The sequence below is a fragment of the Mchenga conophoros genome, linkage group LG4, assembly GCF_057382185.1.
Source record: "Mchenga conophoros isolate Kocher_MC1m ecotype Shallow Benthic linkage group LG4, M_conophoros_male_GT1.1, whole genome shotgun sequence".
Taxonomy (NCBI): domain Eukaryota; kingdom Metazoa; phylum Chordata; class Actinopteri; order Cichliformes; family Cichlidae; genus Mchenga; species Mchenga conophoros.
The window spans coordinates 16,671,307-16,698,613 of record NC_140529.1 but is presented as its reverse complement, the minus strand read 5'-3'; the positions used below and the strand labels follow the sequence as shown (position 1 = coordinate 16,698,613).

Genomic DNA, 27,307 nt, shown 5'->3' with positions numbered 1-27,307 from the left:
ACTCATTTGACCCACTGTTGCAGGCATCAAGAGTCTGAATAAACAAAGAGTCTTTATTATTATTAGTAGTATTGTTGTTGTTGTTATAATCAAACTATAAATTAAACCTCATTTTTTTAAATTTGATTTTAGTTACTTTTTTTCAAAAGTTTATTTTATACTTTTAGTTAACTGTCACTGGAATCGAGTTTACTTTGGACTTCTTATTATAATAACCTTTGAAGGCAGTAGATTTTATTTGGTGGATATGATATTATATTCTAAATACATTGCGCAGTTGTTGTTTTTCCATTTCAGTTTTTTTTTATTGTCCTGTTTTAGTTAAATCTCGAGTAATATAGTGCATCCAAGCATGAAAGTGCACGCAAGTTCTTGAAAACCCAAGTCCATAAAGTTAACACACTGGTGAATGAAACTGATAACCAGGTAAACACACATTAAAATACAAAATTGAATAAATAAAATAACTGGCAATGACTCGAGCTGTCCATGGTGTGATATTAAAAGTTAATTTAACACAGCTGTGCAGGCACAATAGTTGGAAAATAAATATTCGTGTTCACTGTAAAATAAAAGTCCCGCTTGTGTAAATGGGTTCCTGTCTTTAATGCCAGTGGAAACCACGTGGTTTTACAGTTTTATTGGCTGAATCATGTTGTGTTTCCATACAATGTTTCTGAAAGCACGGGTTTTTTTTTTTTAAGTAAATCTGTTCAGAACTGCTCAATGAAAACTTTTGGTTTTGTCACCTTGTTGGGTAAAACGTCACACACACGCTATTACCACGTATTTACACAGTTTAGCCCCACAGCTCAGCGATTTCTCCCATTCAAATCAATGTCACGCCACGTACAGCCATTAAACCAATCCCACTCGTGTAATAATTGTCGTTAGCTCTTATATTTCCTCTCCCTTTAATACACACACGACCCGACCTGTGTGATTTCGCGTGGATGGAGAAGCTGGCTCGGGGATGGGCCCGTGTTTGGATCTCCATGCGGATGTGACATTTCAGAGAAAAGCGCGACCGCCATTTTGAGATTTACCTCAGACATCACAAACCAAACGGGAGGAGCGGGTTGAGGGAGCCGCACAGCTCAGGCTAGCGTTGTATGACCGGGCACATTCTTCACGAGAAGCGAGGGGAATAGCTAGAAATGCAACGAGCTGCTGCAGCGTTTCGTCGTCTGTCGTGTTAGGGCGGTTTGGAGGATTTTGGTTTATGTCGGGCCGCGCAAACTCTCGTCTCCGCGAACTTCTAAATTAACGTTAACATCAGTGCTATTCCGTATTGGGAAGCTGGTTTGAATGGATAGCTTTTTCCTCCGCTCTCCCCCAGACGAGGGACAATCGGAGGAGCACACAGACTGGGGATATCGCAGGCAAAGTTGTTGAATGTGTGTGTGTATAGCAAATGAGCCTTTGTTTTCATTGTCGTACCTTTAATACCATTTGGCTGCCTAGTGTCAGGTAGCTTAGCGCTAGCTTGAAACAGGGTATTTGTACCTGACGGTGCAGGTCGTGCTCAGAGTTCTCTTATTGCCCCACATTTCCCGGGGTAGACCCGGATTGATTTAGCTAATTTCAGCGGGCCTCCGATTTCGGAGTCCCCCCGCCCTCCCCTAATTACATCCATCGCAACCCCTGCCGTCAACCAGCGACTCGCACCCACCAAAGGCGCCGAGATTGGGCGAATAGCGAGCAAATACGTCCGCGTTTCTCTACCCGCTCCCCCGCCGACCTCCCCTCCTCACTCCCCGGCGCTGACAGCGGACAAGGCCGAGTTTGCAACAGAGCAGGCCCGGCCGCCAAGGCTCGACCTGTCCCCACCTCCGCATCCCACTACACCTCACCAGCAGTCCAGAACCCGGTTCCCCACCGAGTCGACCCTGGACAAGGTCGAGGGCAACAGAGAAAACAGGGAACACCGCATCACACCTACAACAACAACACCGCCACCTGCCAACATGAACCACCATCACCACACGCAGCAGCAGCAGCAACAGAAAGCCGGCGAGCAGCAGCTCAGTGAACCGGAGGACATGGAGATGGAAGGTAAGTAATGGCCCCGAGTAAAGTGAACGGACTTTTTATTAATCTTTTTTTTTAACCAGGTTTGTGCCATAAGTTAACATTTGCACGAGAAATGCACGGAATTTTATCCGCATTAACTGAGCCCAACATCTCGGTAAACACGGAGGCCTGCAGCTAGCAGAGATAGCCGGTTGGTTTTTTTTTTTTGCTGATTGTGCGTCCGATGCAGCATATTTGTATTCAGCTGACCTCATTTTGCGTTACAAGCAAACCGAGTCCTTAACGATCTTCGTTTGCTTGCGATATTCAGCTGTTTGCAGGTTTATCCAGAACCGGTGGCATTTTCCCCGCACATTGTCGCAGATTAGCCGCATAAATCATTCATTCTGATCGGCAACCGTATCTCCAAATAAACAGTTCATCGGCTTGTTGCTTCGAGATTGCCAAATCACCGCCGTCTAGAATCCGCTTGCACTCACAGAATTCCGGGCCCGATGCTTGTTGGTGGCCCAAGTGTTTGTAAACAGTCTGCTTAGTGTTGCAATTAACACGGATCCAACGCTAAGGTAAATTAATCTCTCTGCTCTGACTTGGCTGTGTGGGCTTTTGGGGTGATTTTGACAGCTATCGCTAGCTGCGTTCATCACTTCTCCCGCGAATAAAGTAGTGATATATATGTTTTTATTTTTTACTGATAACGTTAAACTTTAGTCTGTTAGTTGTTGTTCGACAAGTGACGTTGGTTCAGCCTCTAACAGTGAGAGCGTGTGCGTTAGCATCGTGTGATTGCTCGTACATTAAATGCTGGTTTCTAAATGGCTAAAGAGATCGGTTGACCATTTGGGTAAAAATATGTTAGGTGTGTCTCCAAAGTTTGACATGTTACCATATTGTAACAGAGTATCTGCTTCACTAACATCCACTTTGCGCGTTACGCCTTGTAAAACGCGAAGAACGGTGCTAGCGCGGCTGCTAATATTGAGCTAGTCAATTAGCTCCAAGGCGCACCTCGTTACGTTCTTTCTCTAGCTAGCATGCTAGCTAGCTAGCCAACTAGTACACGGAGGGGGTGTGTGGCGTTCCAAAATGGTGGCTTGTATTTTGCATCGTTAAGATTTTGCCTTTTGCCCGAGAGCCGGGCCTTGCATTTTTTTCTCCGTGCTTTTAGCTTGTGTCTAAATTTTATCTCACGGTTATAATTTAGCAGCTGAGGGTAAAACGATTCCTCTAACAGTAAATCTACATCAATAGCTGGTACTTCTTGACTCCAGCTAATGTTGGCTAATAAAGGCCTTGAGGTGAATCTGTGGCTAGTGTTTGCTAAGGTGGCTAACGGGAACGCAGATGCGTCAATCCTGTGTTAGCTAACACACTACATTTTTAGCTATCCCTGCTGAAATTATAACAATGTGGAACACCAAGCGTACATTATCCCGTTTTATGTTAATTTATATCCTGGTATTTAGTGTCGTTACGTGAAACGTGGAGCAACGCTGGCAAGTAACGGTAGTTGCCGCTGCGGTAAGCCAGGCCCGCACAGAGGCAGCGCGGGGATTTGCTGCTTCATTGTATGGAAGACCAAAAGGCATGGAGCTCGCCATTTTTAATGATCTGTTTTTTTTTCTTGTTCTTTTTTTTTCGTTTTTGGGGTTCAGTTTGGAGTCCGAGGCGGTCATTTAAGCAGTCTGCACACACAACACCAGCACTACCAGCATTTTTATTAAGTTTACAATGATGTCAACTTGGGGCTGAGTATGGACCAGTGGGCACTTTCACTGCGTCATTCAGACCTTTTAGTTTTACTATGTTTTCACACGCTTTTGCTTGTTATTTGGGAGCACGTATTATACAAATGACCTTAAGCAGTTACATGCATGCTGTGGAGTAAATAAAGAAATGACCAGGCACAACATTTCCATTGTTTGATGATTCATTGTAACACTAATCACTAGTAGCAGGTGCATTTAGCGGACTTCCCCACCCCCTCTCCTATCATACCTTATCCTTAGGTGCACTGAAGCCTTACAAGGACAGTGAAGACAAGTTGACATAACAAACTGCTCACTTTTTCTGGTGCTTCTGACTTCTCTCAGAAGCAACACACACACACACACTCCCACACTCCATTTCCGATATGGTATGAGGCGCCATGCAGTTGCAGCCCCACCATCACTCATTTGGCAAAGCTAAATCATTTTGCCTCTTTTTGTGTTTTTGTTTTTTTGTGTGTCTCCGCACTCTAATTTAAAAGCAGGGCTGTTGCTGTCACATAGCTGGCCAAGCTTTTATATGGGTCCCTCTAAAAATTAATATTGAACAATCTTAATGCCTTTATATTCAAAAGGTTCTAAGAAATACAAGACTAAGGGGTACAATTGGCACCTTGGTGAGGACTTAGTATTGTTTATGGGCATTTAGGGCCAGTTTGCTCAAAGTACAGGAACACAGCTTAGTGTGGCCTGATGCAGCAAACTGCATTGTAGCCTCCTAGTGCCAAGTCACTGTAACAAGATCAACCATGCAGTTATAACCTTTTTGGTGTGGGTTAACCACACATCTGGAGTGTTTTTTCCATTTGCTCAGCATAAAGTTTGTATATTAGAGGAGAAGATTGAGTGTGATTATTGACAAACTTTCATTTGCTGCTTTTAGTCCAAAGGATTTCAGCTTCATAAGATTAGAAAAGATTAGCATTTTTTTTCTCTAAAAACTTTTCACTTGAGGGTTACTGCAGCTATAGTGAGACTTAAGCTAAATCACAGGGGTTCATTTTTATTCTCTTTATAGTTTAAGCCAGTCGGGGTAAGCTCTGCAGTCTTGCTCTTTGTGGATTTTTGTCCCATAAGTAAAACACCCAGCTCTTACTGTTGCAGTTTTTGGTGACAGATCTGTTAATAAATACATTTCAGCATAGGTTGACACAGTGGGCGGGACAAAAGGTTGTCATGGAGCTGACTGACGGAGCCCAATAGCATGGTGTAATCTGCTTGGGTAAATGAGGTCAGTCTCCTGGAGGATTCGGTCAGCAGCGTTACCTGTAGACCGACACAGAGGAGTGCCACACGCAAAACTTTGCGCAAGAGACGAGGTGACAAAGCAACCCATTTTGGGACATCACAGGATCCGGCCAGATTTCACTCACTCCTTGAAGTCGATTCAGCGCGCATCTGATTCCCTCATCGGCGTGTTTTGGTAAATTAGACTGTGCGTCGAGCTGCCGAGCTGGGATAATTATTGTCCCCTGTACGCGTGTGTTTTGTCTGAATGATGACTTGCTGCTTAATCCTGCATTGTATCCGTAATTACCCAGCCTACTGTTGGTGTCGCTGGGCCTTTGTTATGCTCATACACACGTATACACACTCACACATTCGCTCTCTGTTGCTCTCACTCTGTCATACACAGACTGAGAAAGGAGGCTTAAAATCCCGTGTCAGCGGGGTTTTCCCATTAAAGTGAAGAAAAAAGTAAAAGAAGGATCCCCCACTATATATATATATATATATATATATATATATATATATATATATATATATATATATATATATATATATATATATATTAGGGGTGCAATGATATTCGTATCGATATTGAACCATTCGATACAGTGCTTTCGGTTCGGTACGCATATGTATCGAACAATACAACATTTGTAATTTATTTTATCAATTTTCCTTCTGACGATGCTGTCTGTGTTGAGCGCTCAGTGAATCTGTGTTCGACTACTCCGCCTAGGCTGCACTGTCGAGCGCAGATCCACTGAGCGCTCAACACAGACAGCATCGTCAGAGGGAAGAGCGCAGGGCAAGCTAGCGAGACAGAAGTTAAGCTCTCCTTGCAACATGGACCTCCCCCACCCTCATTCAGATCTGGCGTTTGGAATTATTTTGGTTTTCATGTGACGTATGACCCTGAAGGTAAGCAAGTCATGGACTAAAGTAAAACAGTATGTTGGATGTGCCATGCAATGCTCAATTACATTGGTGTGAACTAGTGTGTTAGCGCAGTTAGCTCGTTAACGTGTTGGCCGTCTAGCCCCATGCACGGAGTGATCGGCGGTAGCTCGTTAACGGAGATTTGCCGTGTTGTGGCGTTAAGGTCATTTCAACGAGATTAACCTGAAAGCACTAGCGGGAACACAACGAATATGACTGCACATTTACGCCGACATCATCGTAGTGCAAAGACAAGTGGAAGCAGACAAAAAAAAGCAAGCATGCTACTAACTTTAGCCGAGTCATTTAGACAGCTGTTAGCACATGATTCTCCTTATGCTGCTGAGAATATAGCCCAGAAGAAGCGGATAGTATAGCTTTTATTTTGGAAAGAGCCATTTCTCTGTAATAAACTCTCTTTTCCAAAGATGAGTGATTCCTCAATCAGATACAGGGCTTGCAATATCGCTAGCCCGACATCCCGGAGCTAGCGATTTTTTCAGTCGGGCTACCAAAATCTATCTCAAAATGAACATATAAAAGTACTTGCCACGCTTTATTAATCCTAGAGGGATTTTCGATTGCACGTTCCTGACCTTTTGACACCTGCAAGTTGGGAATGCAGTTTTCAGCCACATTTACCCCAAGTAAAGAGGAAAAAAAAGGGGGTGTCTAACATGTTAATCTATCCAGGAACGCCATATCCATGCAGTCTTATTATGTTGCTTATCTCTCCCTGTGTAGCTGGGGATACAGATGATCCTCCAAGAATCCCCGCCAACCCAGTGATCAATGGTAACGTGGCCATGGCAGACGGACACAACAATACAGAGGAGGACATGGAGGATGGTGAGGATTATGTGCAGCTCTGCAAACGCTTTAGTTTCTTTGAAGCTTTTCGAGTAGAAGAAACTGTAGGTCGTCTGGTTGAAATTACACCTGAAGTTAATGTCTTTATATGTAGTAACTCAAATGCTGACAGCTTGTCAGTGGGAAAACATAAAGACTCTTGTCCATGTTATTTATTGGCAGTGTATGAATTAAATTTAAACGGTATTTTCTCTAACTTAATGTAATTGTAAGCTCTCTTACTTCTGCCAGTTTTCAGAAGTTGTTTGAAGTAACTTGTAATTATGTCTTTTACGTTCTTTAGCGTGAGTTAAACATAACTTATGAGGTTAATAAAAATCAAATGGTGCCGCAGCACTGTGCTGCACCACTGTTGCATCATAGTGGGCAGTTTAGGCTAACCCCTGCTCGACTGCAGCAACCGTCTACTGCCAAAACATGTGGGGTGGAACTCTGTCTCGTATTTCTGTTGTCGGATTGCAGGTGTCCAGGAATAATGACAGTTCTGACCCCAATTATTTGGATCACTGGGCAAATAAAGCAGAAGTGCTGTATCGAATTAAAAGTTCTCAGTGAATCAGAGGGAATCTGTTACACACCAAATCTTCTCCTCCCCCTCTTAACGCGTCACCCTCCCGTCTTCTCACAGACACTAGCTGGCGGTCGGAGGCGACCTTCCGGTTCGTGGTGGAGCGCTTCAGCCGCCTGAGCGAGTCAGTGCTCAGCCCGTCCTGCTTTGTCCGGAACCTTCCCTGGAAGATAATGGTGATGCCGCGCTTCTATCCTGACCGACCACACCAGAAGAGCGTGGGCTTCTTCCTGCAGTGTAATGCAGAGTCAGATTCCACGTACGTAAGAGGGGTTTGGGATGTGGGCCTTTTGATATAAGCTGTGATTATCAACTCACTTTATGCTCTCTTGGAAATTCTGCTGCTTTGAAAGTTCCAGTAGGTTTTTCTACTGTAAGTCGGGATCAGTGGTGCTGTGAAGAACTTCCTGCAGATGTTTTATCCACTACACCGCTTCGAGGGATGTAGTTTACCTAGAGCCCCGAATTGAAATGTGCCAAAGCTGCAGTAAAAACTCTCAAGTATCTCATGTGATATATGATGTTCTGAGTGAATGAAGTGAAAGTGAGGTTTTAGTGTGTAGCCAGGAGGCCTGACGCACAGTGGTTGTGGTCGTCTCTGGTACCTGGCAGGACCGCAGCAGCTCGGCGCAGTTATCCCATACTGTGAGACTGCAGTGGAAATGCTTTTTATTGCTGTTTTGTAAAATGCAGCTGCTAATGGGAAAACATATTTGTTAAGACTGCACACAGTCAAGTTTGGAGCCGGTGAAATTAGATTAGAACTGGATTTATGTTTTTAATTTAGTGAAAGGTAAAGAGGCAATCCTGCTGCATCGTTTCTGTGCTTTTCGACGTCCTATTAGACAGTCAAAGCTTCTTCCATAGTTTTTCAGCGGCATCTTTCTCTTTCCCAGTTTGCTTAATAGCTGGGACTAGCAAAGCTCTGGTATTTAATGTTAACTTAACTACACAATTAGACCAATTTTAAATACTCTGCTCTTTTTCTTCACTCATGTCCTATACAGTAGGATACCTGCCAGAGCAGCAGGCAGCCTGCTGTTTGAAGGTTTACACCTATGACATCTTTGTTGTTTTTTTTACTGGTGTTGTCAAAATACTTTAAAACATCAGAGCAAATTATTCCTCAAGAAAAAGACGCAGGTTTTGCTCCATTTCACTGTCTGTGTTATAGCTGCAAAAATCCAAACAACATGGCGCAATCATAACTGCTCCTGTAGGTGCATTGATGTAAAGGGGGGCTTGCTTTGATTACTGGAGCACAGTTGGATTGGGAACCTTCTTTCATCATTGCCACACAGTGGTTGTTGAATTATTGTTATCGAGTCGTCGAGACGATTCATATTCGCTGATCGTGGCAGGCTAAAGCCTTCACCACTTTCCCGTCGCTCCCTGTGTGAAGTAGCAGGAGTTGAAACCTGCACAGCTTTCGTGCTCCGACATTACAGCCCAGCCGTCCTGTGTTGCGGTTGGGTATTGCTGCATTAACGGGGTCACAGCTGCTGGTTTTAACCACTGCTCTGGTGGCAACCTAGCTTTTGTTTTCTGTGCCTCTCTTGAGACAAACAGCTGCCAGTTCCCACAATGAAATGTCATTTTTCACAATCGAATGTCACTTTTTTTTGCCCTTTTCTTTCTTTTTTTTTTGTGCAACTCAGCTGCGTAACTTCATTTAGAAAATGTGCTGTCAGCCCTATTTCCCTGGTGGGGGTTGTTGGTTTTTAAATACCCTTGTGTGTTTGGGTTTATATTTTCTCTTCTTAATATATCTTTGGTGTGTAAACTGAAAGCTTTGGGAGGGCACAGATGTAAATGTGAGGCTTATAGATTGATTCAGTTTGTAATGCCACTCTGAGAGATGCATAGATGCTGTTGGTGATTTGGGTATATCTTGGTTAATGGTGTGGAAGGATGTAAAATTAGCATCTGATGCTTTATCCTGTTACCGTGCACAACACTGTTTTATGTTTTTCAGTAGCTGAAGTGGAACAGTGTTGGATGGCTTACTTGGCTCATAAGTTTGCACAGGTTGCTGGTCCTGCTCTCCTATGTTTTAACGTCGTAGCCTACGCAGTCTTCTAAATGTGCCGATTTCAGTGCCGCCAAAATGTTCCTGAGGAAATAATACAACTTTTAAACAGTTCTTTAGTATTCAGGTGTCGTGTCTTTGGTGTTTCAGGTCATGGTCTTGCCACGCACAGGCCATGCTAAAGATCATTAACCACAAAGACGACGAGAAGTCATTCAGCCGCAGGATCAGTCACCTGTTCTTCCACAAAGAGAACGATTGGGGTTTCTCCAACTTTATGTCCTGGAGTGTAAGTACACAAACCTGTCAGAAATTAATGTACTGTTACTTTTGTCAAAGAAACAGTGGAATATTTTTGCTGTGAGTGTTGGTGGGGTTCTTTTTTTCTTCTCGCTCAGCAGTTACCACTTTGTTAACCTTCTGTTTGGGCCTGGTTGTATTCTTTCATTACTACAAATTGCTATTCTTAAAAAGATTAACTGTTTTGCAATGATGCATTTCAGGATGTGACCGATCCAGAGAGGGGCTTCATCGACGACGACAAAGTTACATTCGAAGTCTACGTCCAGGCGGATGCCCCACACGGAGTGGCGTATGTTGTGTTCTATTTGAGTCGTTTATTTTTGTCTTTATAAACTATTTCCCATGTGCATTTTCTCTGTTCTGTTCAGGGTTTATGACTTATAACTAACTGAAGTTTTTGGTCTCTGTAACCAGCTGGGATTCAAAGAAACACACAGGCTATGTTGGACTTAAGAACCAAGGAGCGACCTGCTACATGAACAGCCTGCTACAGACACTCTTCTTCACCAACCAGCTACGACGGGTAAGGTTTTGTTTTGTGGCTTCTAATGACTGTGTGTGGCTGTGGCTGTTTTTCTTATCTGTTATAGGGTTCTTAACATAATAGATTTGATTATTTAAAATACCTTTAAACCCTCTGATTCTCAGCACCACTTTCAATACGGTCATAAAGCTTTTAATTTTTCATCCAAGTAAGAATAAGCAGGTTGTAATGTGACATGAGGCACACAAAGCTCTTAATTCTTGATATAGTAGTTCCACCTTTCAGGTGCTTGGTTAAATGAGTGGATCTTGTATATCGGCTTTCTTGTGTTTATTTCCCCCAAATGCGAAATATTTCCAATAGACACGACTGCTGTTTTCTTTAGCCAACAAGCTCAGTTGTTAAGCTCTGCACGTGCCAACTTTCTACTGCCAAGAAAATGCTACTGACCCAGGGCGAATGACCCTGGTGGAAATGAGCATTGAAACAGTTTCAAATATCATCGTCTACATATTGAAAAATATATATATTTTTATGACATGCATATTTATTTATTTGTAACGTTCTACTATAGTTGCTGCTTTTGTTTCATTGCTCCCATGCTGGCTCTTTTAATTCTACGATCAAAGTGCTTTTTGAAATTTTCCAGTAGCATATCTGGAGTTTAAATATAGTAAATGTTTTCACAAAAATAGTCCAGTCAGCCTAAGATGATTAGTTTTATATAAAAGTTGTAATCCTGGAGCATCCTTATCCTTCCCAGGCGGTCTACATGATGCCCACAGAAGGAGATGACTCCTCTAAGAGCGTCCCCCTGGCACTGCAGAGGGTTTTCTACGAGCTGCAACACAGCGACAAACCGGTTGGCACCAAGAAGCTCACGAAGTCCTTTGGGTAAGTTAGGACTTGCTTAGAATATTATATGTGTTGTAAGCAAAACTATTAGATCCTTGCATGCTTGACATGTGGGTCAACCATCAGAATTTCACAATAAGCGTTGTGACGGTTGGTTGTATTCTCTCACTTGGTGTTTGTGTTTTTACGTGCAGGTGGGAAACACTAGATAGCTTCATGCAACATGATGTGCAGGAGCTGTGCAGAGTGGTGAGTTTCCTATACACGTTTAAAAAGGTCCTGTATGCACGGTGAACAACAGCTGACAGTATTTACTGTTTGTGTGTGTGTGTGTGTGTGTGTGTGTGTGTGCGCGCGCGCGCACTGCAGCTCCTGGACAACGTAGAGAACAAAATGAAAGGCACTTGTGTTGAGGGAACAATCCCAAAGCTCTTCAGAGGAAAGATGGTGGTATGTCATCTCTCTTTCTCCGTCTCTTCCTCCTCTTAGCTGACTCGCCCTTTTAGTTATGGTCATATTTTGCATATCTTTTGTACAATATTGTTCTTATGAGGGGAAATTTATAGTGTTTATTTTGCTCAGTAATGTCTCTGCAGCACGTCTCGCACAGTAGATTCTGTAAACACAGCGACATGATGTAGGCTAACACAGCACAGGATGTAGCCTGGAACAAGGCCAGTTTAAGAATAGACTGAGGGTAAATCAAGACGTGACCCGATGAGAAATAATGTTTCTGACTCGCCTCTCATATCGTATAGTCTGACTCTGCGTGTGTGTGTGTGTGTGTGTGTCACTCTGCAGTCATATATCCAGTGTAAGCATGTGGACTACAGGTCTGAGCGGATAGAGGACTACTATGACATCCAGCTTAGCATAAAAGGAAAGAAGAACAGTGAGTAGCATAAATGTGGTGTTTTATTGATCAGTGGCACATTTGTCCTGCATGATCATGATTTTCACACACACATATCAAAGCGGCGATTTTCTAAATATAATCTTTGCTTCTTTCCAGTCTTTGAGTCATTCAAAGATTATGTGGCAACCGAGCAGTTAGATGGAGACAACAAATATGACGCAGGAGAACACGGGCTGCAGGTGAAGTATTTCTGCAATTTGTTGGCTCTTGTTGCTTTCATGCTGTTGGTATTGAAGCAAAGTGGACTAAAATTTTAGTTTTTATGTCATTGTGAAAAAATATTTGGTGTTCCAAAAATTAGACGTGTTCAAATGGATCAGTAGGTTTCCGGTTTTTCTTGCCAAGCTACAGAAATATGTAGCTCTAAAAATAAGATCTGGAGCTTGTTTACCTGCCTTGTTTTGATATGGTTTAAATGAGCAGCCTAAAGCTGAAAGGGTTTATAATGGCAGGATTAATGTCAATGGGATGTCCTCACCAGATGACTGACTCATTTTTGTTTTGCGTCGCAGGAAGCAGAAAAGGGAGTGAAGTTCCTCACCTTCCCTCCGATCCTCCATCTGCAGCTGATGAGGTTCATGTACGACCCACAGACCGACCAAAACATCAAGATCAATGACAGGTAAGGAAAAAAAACAAGCTGATGCTTTAAAAATAGTTTTTGAAGTAAGGTTACTTGTGAATTACTGTGCAGAACGCACCCTGATAACTCCCCGTCACACAATGAGACGGTAACTGTGCTGCTCGAATGTAATTTTAGAGAAGGTCTGCTCCATTGTAGCATAGGTTAAAGGAGGAATGTCACTTGAGCTTTACACTCGTGAAAAGCTTGCCCTGACCTCGCTTATTCAGACGGTGAGAAAGGAACCAAGATTGTTTTCTGTGCCATCAATCTGTGTACAGTTAATGGTGTTAAAAATAGAATCCAGCAGAAATAATGTGACACTTGTAGCAAACGCTACCATTTAGAAGTGCTAACTTTCTGCTGTGCCATTTCGATGAGCTCTGACTCATCCTTGTGATGATGCTACAGCCAACTGGCATCCTGAGGGCTTTGTATACGTACATGGAGACACGGGTGTGGGTGTGGAATGACAGTAGTTTTGAATATGCTCAAGTTTACTCTTGATTTCTTCCATTTTTATGCTACTTTTTGGCTGATATTTGACCCTTTTTGTATTAATCTACACATTGTTTTTTCACATTATTTGTTTTTTATTTCTACCTTTCCATTTTTTTAAATACTGCTGCTTACCTCATCCTTTTTTCTTTTTTTTTTTCCTTCTCAATTTCTTTGTCTCTAACGCCTCGCCATCTTTCTGTGCTCATTAGATTTGAGTTTCCAGACCAGTTACCTCTGGACGAGTTCCTCCAGAAGCCAGACTCAAAGGACCCAGCCAACTACATCCTCCACGCTGTGCTAGTCCACAGCGGGGACAACCATGGCGGTCACTACGTCGTCTATCTTAACCCCAAAGGAGACGGCAAAGTGAGTGTCAAGGATCCAATAGTGAGAACAATTTTTTTTCTGCACTTTTCACCAAAAATGCTCAAATTTACAAAAAAACAAAAAGGAGTTTATGTTGTGGAGGAATTCAGAGCTATGTTATCTTACCTCTTGACCTTAAGTGTTTATTAATTACATACAGCTGCATGCATTAAGATCCAAGGGTTGAGAGTCAGAATAAGTGCCTCCCAGGTCTGCAGTGATTATTATACTGAAAATGACAGAACACACAAGCTTCCTGACAGGTGAGACGATATCACCTAATGTAAGAAAAGGGATGTTTCACAATTTAGATGTTTAGTGGAATAAACGCTGTCAGAAAAGATGTGTTAGTGTAAAGAGTCGGATGTAAACACGAGCTCTCAGCTCAGACTCTTAATCTCATACTCATCGAGTAAACCCCTCTGATATACACACATCAGTGTGATGTTACATTAATTCTGCATTTAGGTTTGTGTGACAATGATTGTCTTAAGTGCTCTCTGGTTTTTCTCTTTTTTCCCCTCCACTCCAATCCTTGGTGGTTGCCCCACCCCTATCTCGCCTCTGCTCCTCATCCTCCTCTGGCTTCCTCTGGCTGGGACCCCATCCTGCAATCACCATCTGTCTCCGTCTATCATTCTGTCTCTTTCTGCAGTGGTGCAAGTTTGATGATGACGTAGTGTCACGATGCACCAAGGAGGAGGCCATAGAACACAACTACGGCGGACACGACGATGACCTCTCCGTCCGCCACTGCACCAACGCGTACATGTTGGTCTACATCCGTGAGTCCAAGCTCAGTAAGTAAACATCCGTCCTTCTTCACTCGTCATTTAAAAAACATCGGTATGAGAAACTTTCCCAGCAACACATGAAGGGTTCCTCTGAGCTGATGAGTGCAAATAAAATTCCTGTTTCACATGGAGGTGACTGTAGTGAATAATACTGTTGTACTAAATTATCACTTCTGCCGTTTTACCCACACTCAGGCGAGGTGCTCCAGCCGATGACCGACGTGGACATCCCCCAGCAACTGGTGGAGCGTCTGCAGGAGGAGAAGAGGGTGGAGGCACAGAAGAGGAAGGAACGCCAAGAGGCTCACCTCTACATGCAGGTCCAGGTAGGGAATCGGAGGTTATTTAAGCGCTCTGTGGTGCTTTGATACTTTGCGATCAAAATACTTGGGTGGCTGAATAATTTAGTATACAGCACATGAGAAACCTACAGTGTAGGAAGTACAGGAGAAAATTGAAGCTGTGTTTGTGGATTTCAGGTAGAGCCACATTTGTGTCGAAACACCACACCTAGCAGCTTGTGCCGTTTTACGCCATCATACTGTAATCTGGATGGTTTGGTGTTTATTGCTTAAAGTGTGTAAAGGTGCAGGACTTCGTACGGTACTTCTCGGATTATTTATTCATATTAATCAGTATATTTGTTCTGTTGAAGCTCGAACTTGAACCCAATAAAGTCGACCTCCATAAGAGGCCTGACAGAAACAGCTTAGTTCGTGAGAAGCTATGCAAAGTATAACATCGTGCACCTTTAGACGGGGCAGATATGTTTCATAGGTGGATGAATGCTGGATTTCAGTGCGATAAGAATGAACTGTTTTGCCTTTTTGAAAACGAGTAGATGACGTTTAGACATTTATGTTGGATCGGATCGTCGGGCTAACGACGGGCTGGAAAACGGAAGCTTCTTCTTTCTGTCAAGCAAAGTGTTCGAGTGTTTTGTTGGACTCGGTGTAACCTACAAGTGGCACGCACAACTGCAGGTCTTCTCGCTCTGGTTTGGCGGTCTCTGTGTGGTTGAGATGGGGAGAAGAGCAGTCAGTGATAATGAGGAAATGGCTTGTTAAATGATAAAGGTTTACCCTTTTCAGCACTGACTTACTTACTTGTTCGAGTATTAAGGCAGCACAAAGGCTAATTACGCTCATTATTTTCCTCTGAAGAGGTGATAAGCGTAACATTTAAAGGCTGTAATGAGGCTGTGTGAAACTTTGCTTTGCACTTTGCCTGTAAGCCATCAGAACTGACACCTCATTGAAAGTCTTAGCAGTGGAGCACCCCTCTAAACAGAAAGCTCTACATAATTATGATTTCGTGTGTGTGTGTGTGTGTGTGTGTGTGTGTGTGTGTGTGTGTGTGTGTGTTAGCTACTGACTGCTGCAGTGAAATGTCACCACCAGTGTGGATACAAAGAATGAAGCTCTTGCTTTGTCGAGATCTAGAGATAACTTGGGTGTGGGGGAGTGAGTTTTCATTGCATGAAGTCTTTAGTCTCTTATTTTTCACACTTTGGTTCTTGGTCCAGTTATACTAATGCTGTTCATCTTCCTTCTCTGGGCAGATGGTGACCGAGGACCAGTTTTGCGGTCATCAGGGCAACGACATGTACGACGAGGAGAAAGTGAAGTACACGGTCTTCAAGGTCCTGAAGAGCTCCACGCTGCAAGAGTTTGTCCAGAACCTCTCCCAGACCATGGTGAGGCATCTGTGGGACTGTATGCTCTTTGATGGTGATGGATATTTGGATGAAATTTCTAACTTTTTTTTTTTAAATTAAAGAATAAAATAAACCATTTAAGATTAACTGCGAAGAGTTTTAGTTTGTAGATTTCAAGATGCATGAAATGTTTAGTCAGTAAACTTATCTTTCATCAAAGTAACTTGTGCTCGGTGGAAGTTTAATATTTGTGAAAGAAACCGCATTCACGCACATGCTGTGTCTCAGGTTCACGCTCGGACCCCAGGCTGAAAGAGAGGGCTTGTTAGCTTGTCAACAGTGCGGAGCACACATGTACACACACTTGCTTAAATTCTGGCTCCCTGCGGTTGATCAGTAAATACCAGTTGGAAATTTTAGTCTTGATGTCTTTTTCTCAACACGTTTCTGCTTTTCCCACATCTTATACGCAAATTGAAACTGTATTGATGTGCCGCAGGGTTTTCCACAGGACCAGATGAGGCTCTGGCCCATGCAGGCCCGTAGCAACGGAACCAAGCGACCTGCCATGCTCGACTACGAGGCCGATTGCAACAAGTCGGTAGGTGTTTGCACCTGTGGCACACATCTTCAAAAATTCCTGTATGCTTTAGCCAGTTTTTTTTGCATTAAAATAATGAAAGAAAGCTGCCAGTGAACCAGAACAACTGTGCTAAGATCAGTTCAAAAATATGCAGGATTTAGAGCACGGGTTCTAGAAGGAACTATCACTCCCTGAATTATTTTTTTTATGAATCATTATCTAAATTGAGTTTAATTTGAATCCCTGGATAACTACTCCATGTATAGAATCACCTGTCAAATCTCTCTTTTTAAAAAAATAAATAAAATAAAAAAATCCTCAGTTTGTTTACAAGTCTTTTTTTTCTTTACAAGTTTTCCGTATAATGCAACAGTTTTATGTCACTTTAATTCCTGGGACCACTCCTGAGTTTATGACTCAGTTAAATGTAACATAAGAAACTTTTTTTTAAAGATTGGAACATTTTTGTGTTTCAGATGATCGACTTGAGTGACAATGAGAACCCCTGGACAATATTTTTGGAGACTGTAGATCCAGAGATGGCAGCCAGTGGGGCCACGTTACCCAAGTTTGATAAAGACCGTAAGTTCTCCATCCATTGGCGCTCATCATCAGACTTTGAGTCTTAGCACTTTCTTTTCTCTAAACTTTTAAAATATCATTTTTGTAGAAAACATGTTCTTCAGGTGTCAGTCTTTGATTCCACTTACATAGCTGCCTGTGTTGGTACCGTGTAGATAAGAATAATCGACACAATGCCTTAGAGGTCACAGTCATAAACGTAGAGTACTAGTTACTCAGTAACATAGTTACTGATCGGTTTGAATGTTGATGGGTTTGTTCTGAGTGTTTATGATTATTAACACTGTGTTTAGCTGCTGATTAAAGGCTCTGGCATGCTACTGTTTGTAGTGCGATGTTGTAGCTGCCTGCTGCCACTTGGGGTCAACGTCAGAGACATGCGAGACATGTAGTTTACGTGGTGTTGGTGATCCTTGTGGTTTGTGAAAAACAACTTTCATAGTAGAACTAAGTGAACCCGAAGGCTGCAAACGCTTGGACGTATCTCTTTGTTTCTCAGTTCGCTCAATCTTTCCCTTTGCATAGCTGGAGAACTGCACCAACAGACACAAATGCAGAACCATAAGTGGCGTTTTGTGCTTTGTTTAGTGTTTCAGTTGAACAATATTTATGCAAATTGAAGCTATACTGCTCCTCAACCACTTCTTTGGCAGGCGTGTTGTATAGCTGCTGATTTCACCTTGCCCTGTTTTGTTTTTCTCTTCTAGATGATGTCATGTTGTTCTTGAAGATGTATGACCCCAAAACCAGAAGCTTAAATTATTGTGGACATATCTACACACCTATATCCTGCAAAATAAGTAAGCGTGACTCTGTTATAACCTCAGTACCCTGTCATAAGGTGCAGTGTGTGAATTCTTCGTCTGCAGTGAACGTAAAGATTTTGAGATTTTTCTCTGCTTCTCTTTTTTCCCTCTAACCAGGAGACCTGCTGCCAGTCATGTGTGAGAGAGCAGGATTTCAGCAGGAAACTAGCCTTATCCTCTATGAGGTGATCTATTCTGTGACGCCCAGTCGCTGACACACTCCTGTCTTTTTCTCACTTGCTCCCTCACACTCTCACATTCTCAGGCTCCTCTATCTGGCACAGAAGCTGTGTTAGGCTCTCATGTGCACACTCTGTCATATGTAGGCCTTGGTACATACATACATCTGCCACAAAAATAAATACTATCTTGCACTTAGCAGATAAATTGACTGCATAACCCCCGATGCTTGGTGTGTTACAGGAAGTAAAGCCCAATCTAACAGAGCGGATACAGGACTATGATGTCTCTCTGGACAAGGCCCTGGACGAGCTCATGGACGGGGACATCATTGTCTTCCAGAAGTAAGTTGTTTTGGGGGGTTTTGGCACTTGTGCTTTGAGAAATCTGCCAAATTGATATCTTCCCGAGGTCGACACGCTTCAAGTTGCCTTCGTTTTAAATGTCTCTCTTTGATGACGCTCTGGTTGAGAAATTGTTGCAGAACTTGTTAGCTTTACTTGTTATGTCTGTGCCCTCATTTACTTCTTGACCTGCGCTTTCTGTCCTTGACCTCTACCTTCACTTCACTCACACTTCCCTCTGTCACACTGATCTCTGTTTTCCCGTCATTACAACACAACCCGTACCTCAAACTGTCTTTCCAACCTTTCTCCAACACCACAGGGACGACCCAGAGAACGACAGCAGCGAGCTGCCTACGGCCAAGGACTACTTCCGGGATCTCTACCACCGGGTGGACGTCATTTTCTGCGACAAGACCATCCACAACGACCCCGGCTTTGTGGTCACACTGTCGAACCGCATGAACTATTTTCAGGTACGATCGGTTGAGGTTCTTTGGATGAATATTGATTAACTCTTATTATTTTTAAAAAATACTCATGTGAAGCTGCCGAGTCATTATACGAAGACTGATTTTTATTTTTTGCTGCTACTGTTAATCCGGGAGTGGATTTCTGCTGCCCCCCACCCCCTCCACCTGCTAGCATTAAATTTGATTGACAGGTGAAATCTGACAGGCCCGTCATGAACTGTCTGTTTTTGTGTTTGTCAGGTGGCTAAGACTGTAGCGCAGAGGTTGAACACAGATCCCATGCTACTGCAGTTCTTCAAGTCACAGGGGTAGGAGGCTTGTCTCATCCACACACACACACACACACTGCATTCTTCGTAAATGTAGTAACAATAACAGTGCATAATAGTGATTGTCATTCTTTCTTTTTTCTTCTTAAGCCGTTGTTCTCACTGTAAGCCAAAATATGGCCTTTATAGTCAGGAAAAATGCAGTTAAGGGCTTTGAAACAACACTGAACATGAAGTCAACTACAAGGGAGAGCACTTTAGTTCTTGCTTTGCACATAACTGAGTAATTATGCTTTTGCTGTAGCGTAATTATCCCTTTTTTGTGGTTTTGACAAAAAAAAGGTTATACTAAACAAAGGCTTTTCCTGCATAGAGGGACTGTGACAAAATGTTTCTGACCGGTTTCGTTATTTTTGGTGTTTTATTTACTGAAGCGTGTTATGCTGCTTCTTAATCTGATGGTCAGAAAGAATAGGAAACCACATGGATTTGGGCCAAATAACTGACTCATCACCTTCACTGTACATAGATCGATCTCGCCGACGTGCGTAGTCATCTCCCAGAAGGCTCATTTGGAGCCAGGAAAATCTGCTAAAGACGGCCTGTAGTTTAATGAATAATGCAGTGTTGTTTCAAGGCTGTTTTTTCCTAAATAACTCAAAATCCTGTAATTCTGTTTGACATGTAGAAAGGAACGTGTAGACCGCGTTTGAATAGTGTTGTGACTCGTAGCTTTTGTCAGGTTTGCCTTTGATTTGATTACTTGCAGTTGTCAGTAGAAATGTTGCATAACCTGTCCCCCCTCCACCTGTCTTCTGTTGTTTTTCCTCCTACTCTTCCCTCTCCCTCTGTGCTTCTTTTTTTTCGTCTTGCTCTGCTGTTCACCTCCACCTCTGCTTCTTTGCTTCTTTTCCTCCCACTTTTCTTTCTCTTCTCCTTCCACCCTTCTTCCCTCCCCTTTGTTGTCCTCCCCCCCTGCCTGGTGGTGTGGTGGCCAGGTACAGGGACGGTCCAGGGAATCCTCTCAGACACAACTATGAGGGAACGCTGCGGGACCTGCTGCAATTCTTCAAGCCTCGGCAGCCCAAGAAACTCTACTACCAGCAGGTAGGACTGGTTTGTCTACTTTTTCTGTGTCAGGATTTCAAGTTTGTCTTTGTTCTCTCTTTCGAGTAAGATAACTGGTGTTTCCCCTGAAAAGGAGCTCAGTGTTTCATAGTGCCGGTAATAATTCTGGTAATCTTAAATGTCTTTTTGTCTTTCCTCCGTTATAAAATATAAAATGATGTCTGACAGAAAACAAAGTCATTGGGGTAAAAATGTTTTCTGACTACCTGAACTTTTAACACACAAACGGTTGTGAGAAAGTTTTTATTTATTTCAAATTTTTCCTGCAAACCAGGAACGAGTTACATCCTCAGGTGGATGACTTATCTCAGTGTCTTGTTCATGAGCGACAGGGATTTGTATCTTGATCTACGTCCCTACTCTCACCTACGTCACGAGCTTTGGGTAGTGACCAAAAGAATTAGATCATAGATACAAAAGGCAGAATTTGCTTTCTCTGAAGGTTGGCTAATTTCTCCCTGAGAGAAAGGGTGAGGGGTTCAGCTATTTGAAAGGGACCGGGTATAGAGCCGCTGCTCCTCCATGTTGAAAGGAGCTAGTTGAGGTGGTTCAGGCATCTGACTGTGATGTCTGCTGGTTGAGGTGTTCATGTTACCCTGGCCCCATGGTAGACGCACGACACACGGGGGAGACCACATTTCTCAACTGGCCTGGGAACGCTTTTGAGTTCCCCTGGATGAGCTGGAGGAGGTGGCTGGGGGAGAGGGAGGTCTTGGTTTCTCTGCTTAGGCTGCTGGCCCAGTGACCCGGCCCCAGATTAGCAGAAGAAAATCGAAGGCCACATCCTACGAGTCCACAAAAGGAGTAACTTTGTTTTTATCTCTCTCTTTTTCTCTATTATGTATTCTCAGTTAAAGATGAAGATAACAGACTTTGAGAACAGGAGGAGTTTTAAATCCATATGGCTCAACAGCCAGTTCAGAGAGGAGGTACGACACTCAAAAAACCCCAAAAACCTTTACATAAGGAAAAATGTTTCTGTGATTCAACCATAGACATGAAACTGTTTCTTGTGTTGCAGGAGATTACTCTTTACCCTGACAAGCACGGCTGTGTGCGGGACCTTTTGGAAGAATGTAAAAAGGCTGTGGAGCTGTCTGAAAATGGCTCTGAGAAGCTCAGGTATCCATCTGTGTTTGGCTTGCTTGTCTTCCTCTCAGTGGTTGCAATCAGAACTTTTTGACAGCTGCTCCAGCTGTTCTGCCGTACGGGGAGTTTGCATCTGATGGTAAACTGAGTTAAAATTAAAAAATCGAGCACACTATGGTCCGTTTTAGCTTTTTGAACATTATCTTTGACACTGGGCAAATCACTAGAGATTGAGTGCTTGTTGTTGTGGCCTAGACTGTCTGTAGTGAAGTTTATCACTTTAGTTTTCCACTCATCTTGATCCAGGTAACATTTTGGCTTTTGTTTAACCCCTTTGATTTGTTTTTTTAATCTAATCCTAACCACGTGCGAAATGTGTGCTGCTTCTCCTTTTTTTTAAACACTTTTCACAAAATTATAGTCTGACAATTACAACCCTCACAGCAACCGCGGCCTGCACAGCCCCATTTCATTCTGTAAACCTGCTCTCTGTGACTGCACTGGCACCTTTCCCTTTAGTTTGGTTGAATTTCTTGTTTTCCCTGGTGTGATGTCAGAATCAGATTTTGCTGCATTTGAGAAGCTCCTGCAGAGCGTTAATGCCTCCTCCCTCGTTCTCCCTCTGCAGGCTGTTAGAGATAGTAAGCTATAAAATCATCGGAGTTCACCAGGAGGACGAGCTGCTAGAATGTTTATCTCCTGCTGCCAGCCGCACCTTCAGAATAGAGGTGAGTGTTTATGCGAGGCGTTGCCTGTGCAGCGCGTTTCACTGTGTCGTTTATTTTATGTTAGCCGCTTAACTTCCACTTAACACGCCGTCAGGCCGACACTGTATTTTTGCCCTCACAGCCAGTCAGTTAGCAGTAGAAGTATTACTTCTTCATGCTTGTTAAAGGTTAAATACCAAGCTTCTGGCTCAGTTTTCTCTGTAGCTCTTGCGTCATTACAGCGCGTTAAAAACTTTGACCACCAGGTGTCGGTAAAAACAGTGTGTTTATTTTTACATTTTATAGTCAGTGGTTTGATCTGAGCTTATTTTCTTCCTTCATCTCTCTTGTGCTGCTTGGCTTTTTCAGGAGATTCCTTTGGACCAGGTGGACTTGGATAAGGACACTGAAATGCTAATTCCTGTTGCTCACTTCCATAAGGAGGTCTTTGGCACCTTTGGGATTCCCTTCTTGCTCAAGATCAGACAGGTGTGTTTTTTTTTGTTTACTTGTACCACATAATGTGGGGATTATTATTTATTTTATTTCTTCTTGACTCACTGCCATCCTATTCTCCTTTGTGCAGGGTGAGTCGTTTCGGGAGGTGATGAGGAGGATCCAGACCATGCTGGACATCCAGGAGAAAGAGTTTGAGAAGGTAGGTCGTCGTTGGTTTGCTTCTTCTTAAACAGCGTTCTCCTGATGCTGAAATAATTAAAGTGTTAACAAGGGGGGTAGTTAACCACCAGATGTCTGTCTCTGTGTGTTTTCAGTTCAAGTTTGCAATTGTGATGATGGGTCGGCATCAGTACATCAATGAGGATGAGTACGAGGTCAACCTGAAGGACTTTGAACCACAGCCAGGTATTTACTGCCTGCGGCGCTACTGGGAGCGATACCAGTGTAACTGCTGCTGATACTGATACTGCGCCGATTGAACGACACCAGGCTAGAGCCAAACACAAAAATAAAACAAAAGCATGAAACTGTGACAGTGCCTCGTCATGCACCACTTCAATGTCACGGCTGCTCATATTTATACAAGTTTATCCACCTAATAATGAACTTTAAAGACCTTTTATGTACACTCACTGGCCACCTTGTTAGGTACACCTTGTGTTAGTACTGGGTCGGATCTGCTTTTGCCATCAGAGTTGTCGTCATTCTTTATGGCACAGATTCAACAAGGTGCTAGAGATATTCCTCAGATACATTGACATGACAGCTTCACACAGCTGCTGCAGATTTATGGGCTGCACATCCGTGATGTGAATCTCCCGTTCCACCACATCCCAAAGGTGCTCTACTGGACTGAGATCTGGTGACTGTGGGAGTTATTTGAGTAAAGTGAACTCATCGTCACATTCAATAAAGTAGTTGGAGGTGATTTGAGTTTTGTGACATAATTTGCTGTCCTGCTGGAAGTAGCCATTAGAAGACGAGTGCATGGTTATAAACATGGTCGGCAGCAATACTTGGCGAGGCTGTGGTGTTTAAATGATGCTAATTTGGTACTAATATCCCCCACACCACTAAACCCCCACCAACAGCCTGAAGTGTAGATAAAAGGCAGAATGGATCCATGCTTTCATTCTGTTTTTGCCACATTATACCATCTGAATGTCACAGCAGAAATCAACTTCAGACAAGACGGTTTGATCTTTTGTGGTCCAAATTTTGCAAACCTTTACAAATTGTAGTCTCAGTTTCCTGTTCTTAGCTGACAGGAGTGCCATCTGGGCTGGTCTTCTGCTGCTGTAGCCCATCTGTTTCAGGCTATGACAATCAGAGATGCTCTTCTGTAACCTTGGATGTAACGAGTGCTTATTTGAGAGAGAACTGCTTCCCTGTTTACTTTTTCGGACCGTCCTCTGTAAACCCCAGCGATGGTTGTGTGGGAAAATCCCACCAAATCAACAGTTTCTGAAGCACTCAGTCTGAAACCAACAACCATGCTACATTTTCTTCCCTGATTTTGAATTTGAACCTCAGCAGGTCACCTTCATCATGTCTGCATGGCAAAATGCACTGAGTTGCTGTCATGTGATTGACTGATTAGATCTGTGTGTGCGTGTGTGCGTGCGTGTGCGCGTGTGTGGGAACAAACAGTTACACAGGTGTACCTAACAAAGCGGCTGGCATGTGTATTTCTAGTATTTACCACACTGCCTTTCTAGTGATTCCTTTACAAGTGTGACACGGCACCTCTGGTGTTTTGTTCACTGCAGCAGTGATTGGTTCTTATTTGTAATGTAACTGCATCAAAATGGCCAAAAGCTCCCCTGCAGTCGATAGTTTTGATGTGTGTAGCCCAACCCAGTCACCAGAATCATTAAAACTGGACTTTATTTTCTTCACGTTCCTAATATTGGCCGGTGTGTCAGCGACACCCGAGATTAATGTCGATGTCACGCGGGCTACAGAAATACTCCCACTGCTCCTGTTACTGTTCATGTGATTTCTGTACTGCAGGTGGCGCTGTCACTTCTCCTAATGGCCTCTCTGATGTGTCCTCCTGTGTAGGTAACATGTCCCACCCGCGCCCCTGGCTAGGGTTGGATCATTTCAACAAAGCTCCAAAGAGAGGTCGCTACACCTACCTGGAGAAAGCAATCAAGATCCACAACTAAAGCAGCCCCCACCCCCACCTTCTCCCCTGGTCCTCCTCATCCTCTCCTGCTCCGCCTTCATCCCTACCTACTTTAACAAACCATAACCACAGACTGTAACCAACAACCGTGTGTGTGTGTGTGATTGTGCGTGAGAAAGACTGAGAGAGTGTGTGTGTGTGTTCATCACTTCACCCCGCCTGGACACCTCTACAGCTCTACACCGGCACTATGTCTTCAGTGATTGGGATCTTGCTGCAGCTGATGGATTATTCAACCACAAAATAAACCGCACCAACCACTGACTGTTTATTTTGTTGTACATTTTATTTCTTTTCCCTTTCCCCCCCCTTTTTTAAAAATCGTCTCCCTCCACGTTTGAGGCTGTTCGGTTATTTTTTCTGGCTTGTCTGCCTGTTGACTGCTTTTTGTTGCCTGTTCAGAAATGGGAGACGTGTAATTGGATTTTATGGTTTAAAAAAAAAAATTAGGAGGAATCACGACACAGTATAGCATATATAATATGTATGCTATATATAAATATTTTCATATATAAATATGAACTTCTAGGCTTAGTTTTCACTTCCACCTCATTTACAGCTTTTTTTTTTTTCCCCCCTTCACAATTTTTGGGGGGTTGTTTTTAAATAAAGTTGTTCAAAGGGGCGTCACACTGCTGTGCGGAGAGGTCAATGAGTGTGCTGTTTGGAGGACTGACTTGCAGAAATGATGGAGACATGCAGTCGTTTTAAAATTATTAATAATTTTTGCAAAAGCAGCTGCGGGCTGGCGTCCACCCTGAAGTTCTCTGGTTTGCTCTTATGATGAGGTTTCCTTATATTTTCTGCTCCCATCCCTACAGAGCAACAAAAATCAGTATTTCCAAGTTTACGCTCAAGTTCTCTTTTCCACTTAGTTTGGTTGGAGGAAAAAATAAATTTTTTTTTGTCTCTTTCTGCAAACCTTGTATTATTAAAAACAAAAAAATCTGCAAAACAGAATCTGTTTAAAATAAATGGGGAAAAATACGATTTGTCTGTATTTCCTCTTGAACGTTGGAAATTAACCTTAGAAGTTTCTCAGGTCTGGCAAAAGTAGTTGTTTTTTTTTTTCCTGATTGTGAGTTGCTAGGTAACATTCACGCACACACAGACACGCACAGATATGTGTTACCTCCCTGATGACTTCCTTTTTAGTTTTTTGGGGGGTTGCTAAAGGTTTGTGTCCCCCCCCCCCCCTCCTCTCAGTCATTCCTCTTGTAAAACACACACACACATACGCAAGCTGCAACCTCTCTTCTTTCTTGATTGAATCTGTCGCCCCCTGGTGGTTGGGAGCAGTAACTGCGCTGTGCTTGGTAGGGAGCTGCAGACACTTAGAGCCCCACTGGTTTGAGGATTGTTTGGAGACAAAAAACCAGCATTGTAAGAAACACTTTAAGCCCTATGAATTTCTTTTTTCCTTTGTTAATTTCAGGTTTTGTTTTCTTCTTTCTTTTAAAGCACAGATGGAATGCACCCCTAATAGCGCATAGCTGGCTCTGTACAGACAACATTTAAGAATTGTATATTTAAAAATATGAACGTGTAAAATTTAAGAGAAACACACGCCTTTGTTGTTGGGTACAGAAGGAGCCAGGTGTTCATATTTCTTGTGTGTAGGTTTCTTTTTTGTTCGTTTGTTTTGCGTTCCTGATGTACCATTGACAGGTTTTTCCCCCTCTGTTACATTTGGATTGTTTTTCTTTTAAAAACTAACTGCATTGGTTTGTCTTGTTAAGAAGTGCAGTACAGAGATGACCTGCAGAATCACACCTTAATTTGATCTTTTCCACTTTAAAATCCTCAGTGTAGCAGCAGTGTACGACAACTATTCCTGTATATTGCCTTTTTGCTGGAAAATGTATGTTGAATAAAAATTTTCTATAAAAACAAATAGACGCACCGCTGCTGCTTATCCGTGCCAGTGTGCGACCTGCGATTCCCGGTATTTGCCAAAAAATTACTGCAGAAATTTAAGCTGTTATAAATGACTTGTTGACCTCAAATCTGTCAAAAAATAGCTATACCATATATCACGAAGAATATCAAGTAATGTAGAGCCAGAAATGACAAGTGACTTTTACATATCATTTATTTATCTGGGTAAAAAGTGTCATTAACATTTAAAAGTGTTTTTCAAGATCGATCTAGCCAAGAGGGCAGCAGAAATTGTAAAATAAATAAATAACCTCACACTTCTATGAACTTACTTGAAGTGACCAAAAAGAACTGGACTGATAACAATATAAGTACAATCACCCAAAGTCATAAAGATACTTCAAAAATAGGTAATTTCTTTATTTAGGAAAGGAGACTGCAACACAGATTAATACTCACTTATCATTCATGCACACATCACATCCCACAAGAATCATCCCCACCAGACTCACATCACTCATCTGACATTAAACTGCCCACCTTACTGACTGGATGATGTCACAAGATGGTGGGCTGGCTCAAAATAATAGAAGGTTGAATATTAAATGAACAGTATATTAACTGATATAAACTTACAAACACCTGTATCAGAACTCAAATAGAATTATCCGAACTTAGGGGCCT

The 27,307-nt window shown here is 42.7% G+C and overlaps 1 protein-coding gene across 5 annotated transcripts; it reads left to right on the top strand.

Moving 5' to 3' along the window:
- The first annotated feature begins 1,573 nt into the window (after positions 1-1,573).
- Positions 1,574-26,639, top strand: usp7 (ubiquitin specific peptidase 7 (herpes virus-associated)). 5 transcript variants are annotated; one of them, XM_085270703.1, is made up of 31 exons: positions 1,574-2,055; positions 6,714-6,818; positions 7,468-7,666; positions 9,587-9,725; positions 9,940-10,028; positions 10,154-10,262; positions 10,987-11,117; positions 11,273-11,327; positions 11,448-11,528; positions 11,880-11,970; positions 12,091-12,173; positions 12,507-12,616; positions 13,327-13,504; positions 14,139-14,283; positions 14,473-14,603; positions 15,839-15,973; positions 16,434-16,535; positions 16,994-17,099; positions 17,807-17,899; positions 18,023-18,090; positions 18,329-18,429; positions 18,752-18,905; positions 19,143-19,210; positions 20,170-20,278; positions 21,151-21,228; positions 21,321-21,421; positions 22,017-22,116; positions 22,465-22,584; positions 22,682-22,753; positions 22,869-22,959; positions 24,619-26,639. In XM_085270703.1, exons 1-31 carry the CDS (start codon positions 1,968-1,970, stop codon positions 24,723-24,725), a joined length of 3,339 nt encoding a protein of 1,112 aa, XP_085126829.1. In that variant the 5' UTR covers positions 1,574-1,967; the 3' UTR covers positions 24,726-26,639. The 5 variants fall into 5 exon arrangements, with proteins under 5 accessions (XP_085126829.1, XP_085126826.1, XP_085126824.1 ...); XM_085270700.1 differs by having other exon boundaries at positions 1,819-2,055; positions 13,327-13,483; XM_085270698.1 differs by having other exon boundaries at positions 1,819-2,055; positions 20,176-20,278.
- Positions 26,640-27,307: the final 668 nt, after the last annotated feature.

What these genes read in the sequence shown, in the direction of transcription:
- usp7 (XM_085270703.1), top strand. Translation starts at nt 1,968, where the DNA reads ATGAACCACCATCACCACACGCAGCAGCAGCAGCAACAGAAAGCCGGC. An exon ending in AATGCAGAGTCAGATTCCAC is followed by an intron (nt 7,667 to 9,586) that starts GTACGTAAGAGG and finishes TTGGTGTTTCAG; the next exon opens with GTCATGGTCTTGCCACGCAC. An exon ending in GATGCCCCACACGGAGTGGC is followed by an intron (nt 10,029 to 10,153) that starts GTATGTTGTGTT and finishes CTCTGTAACCAG; the next exon opens with CTGGGATTCAAAGAAACACA.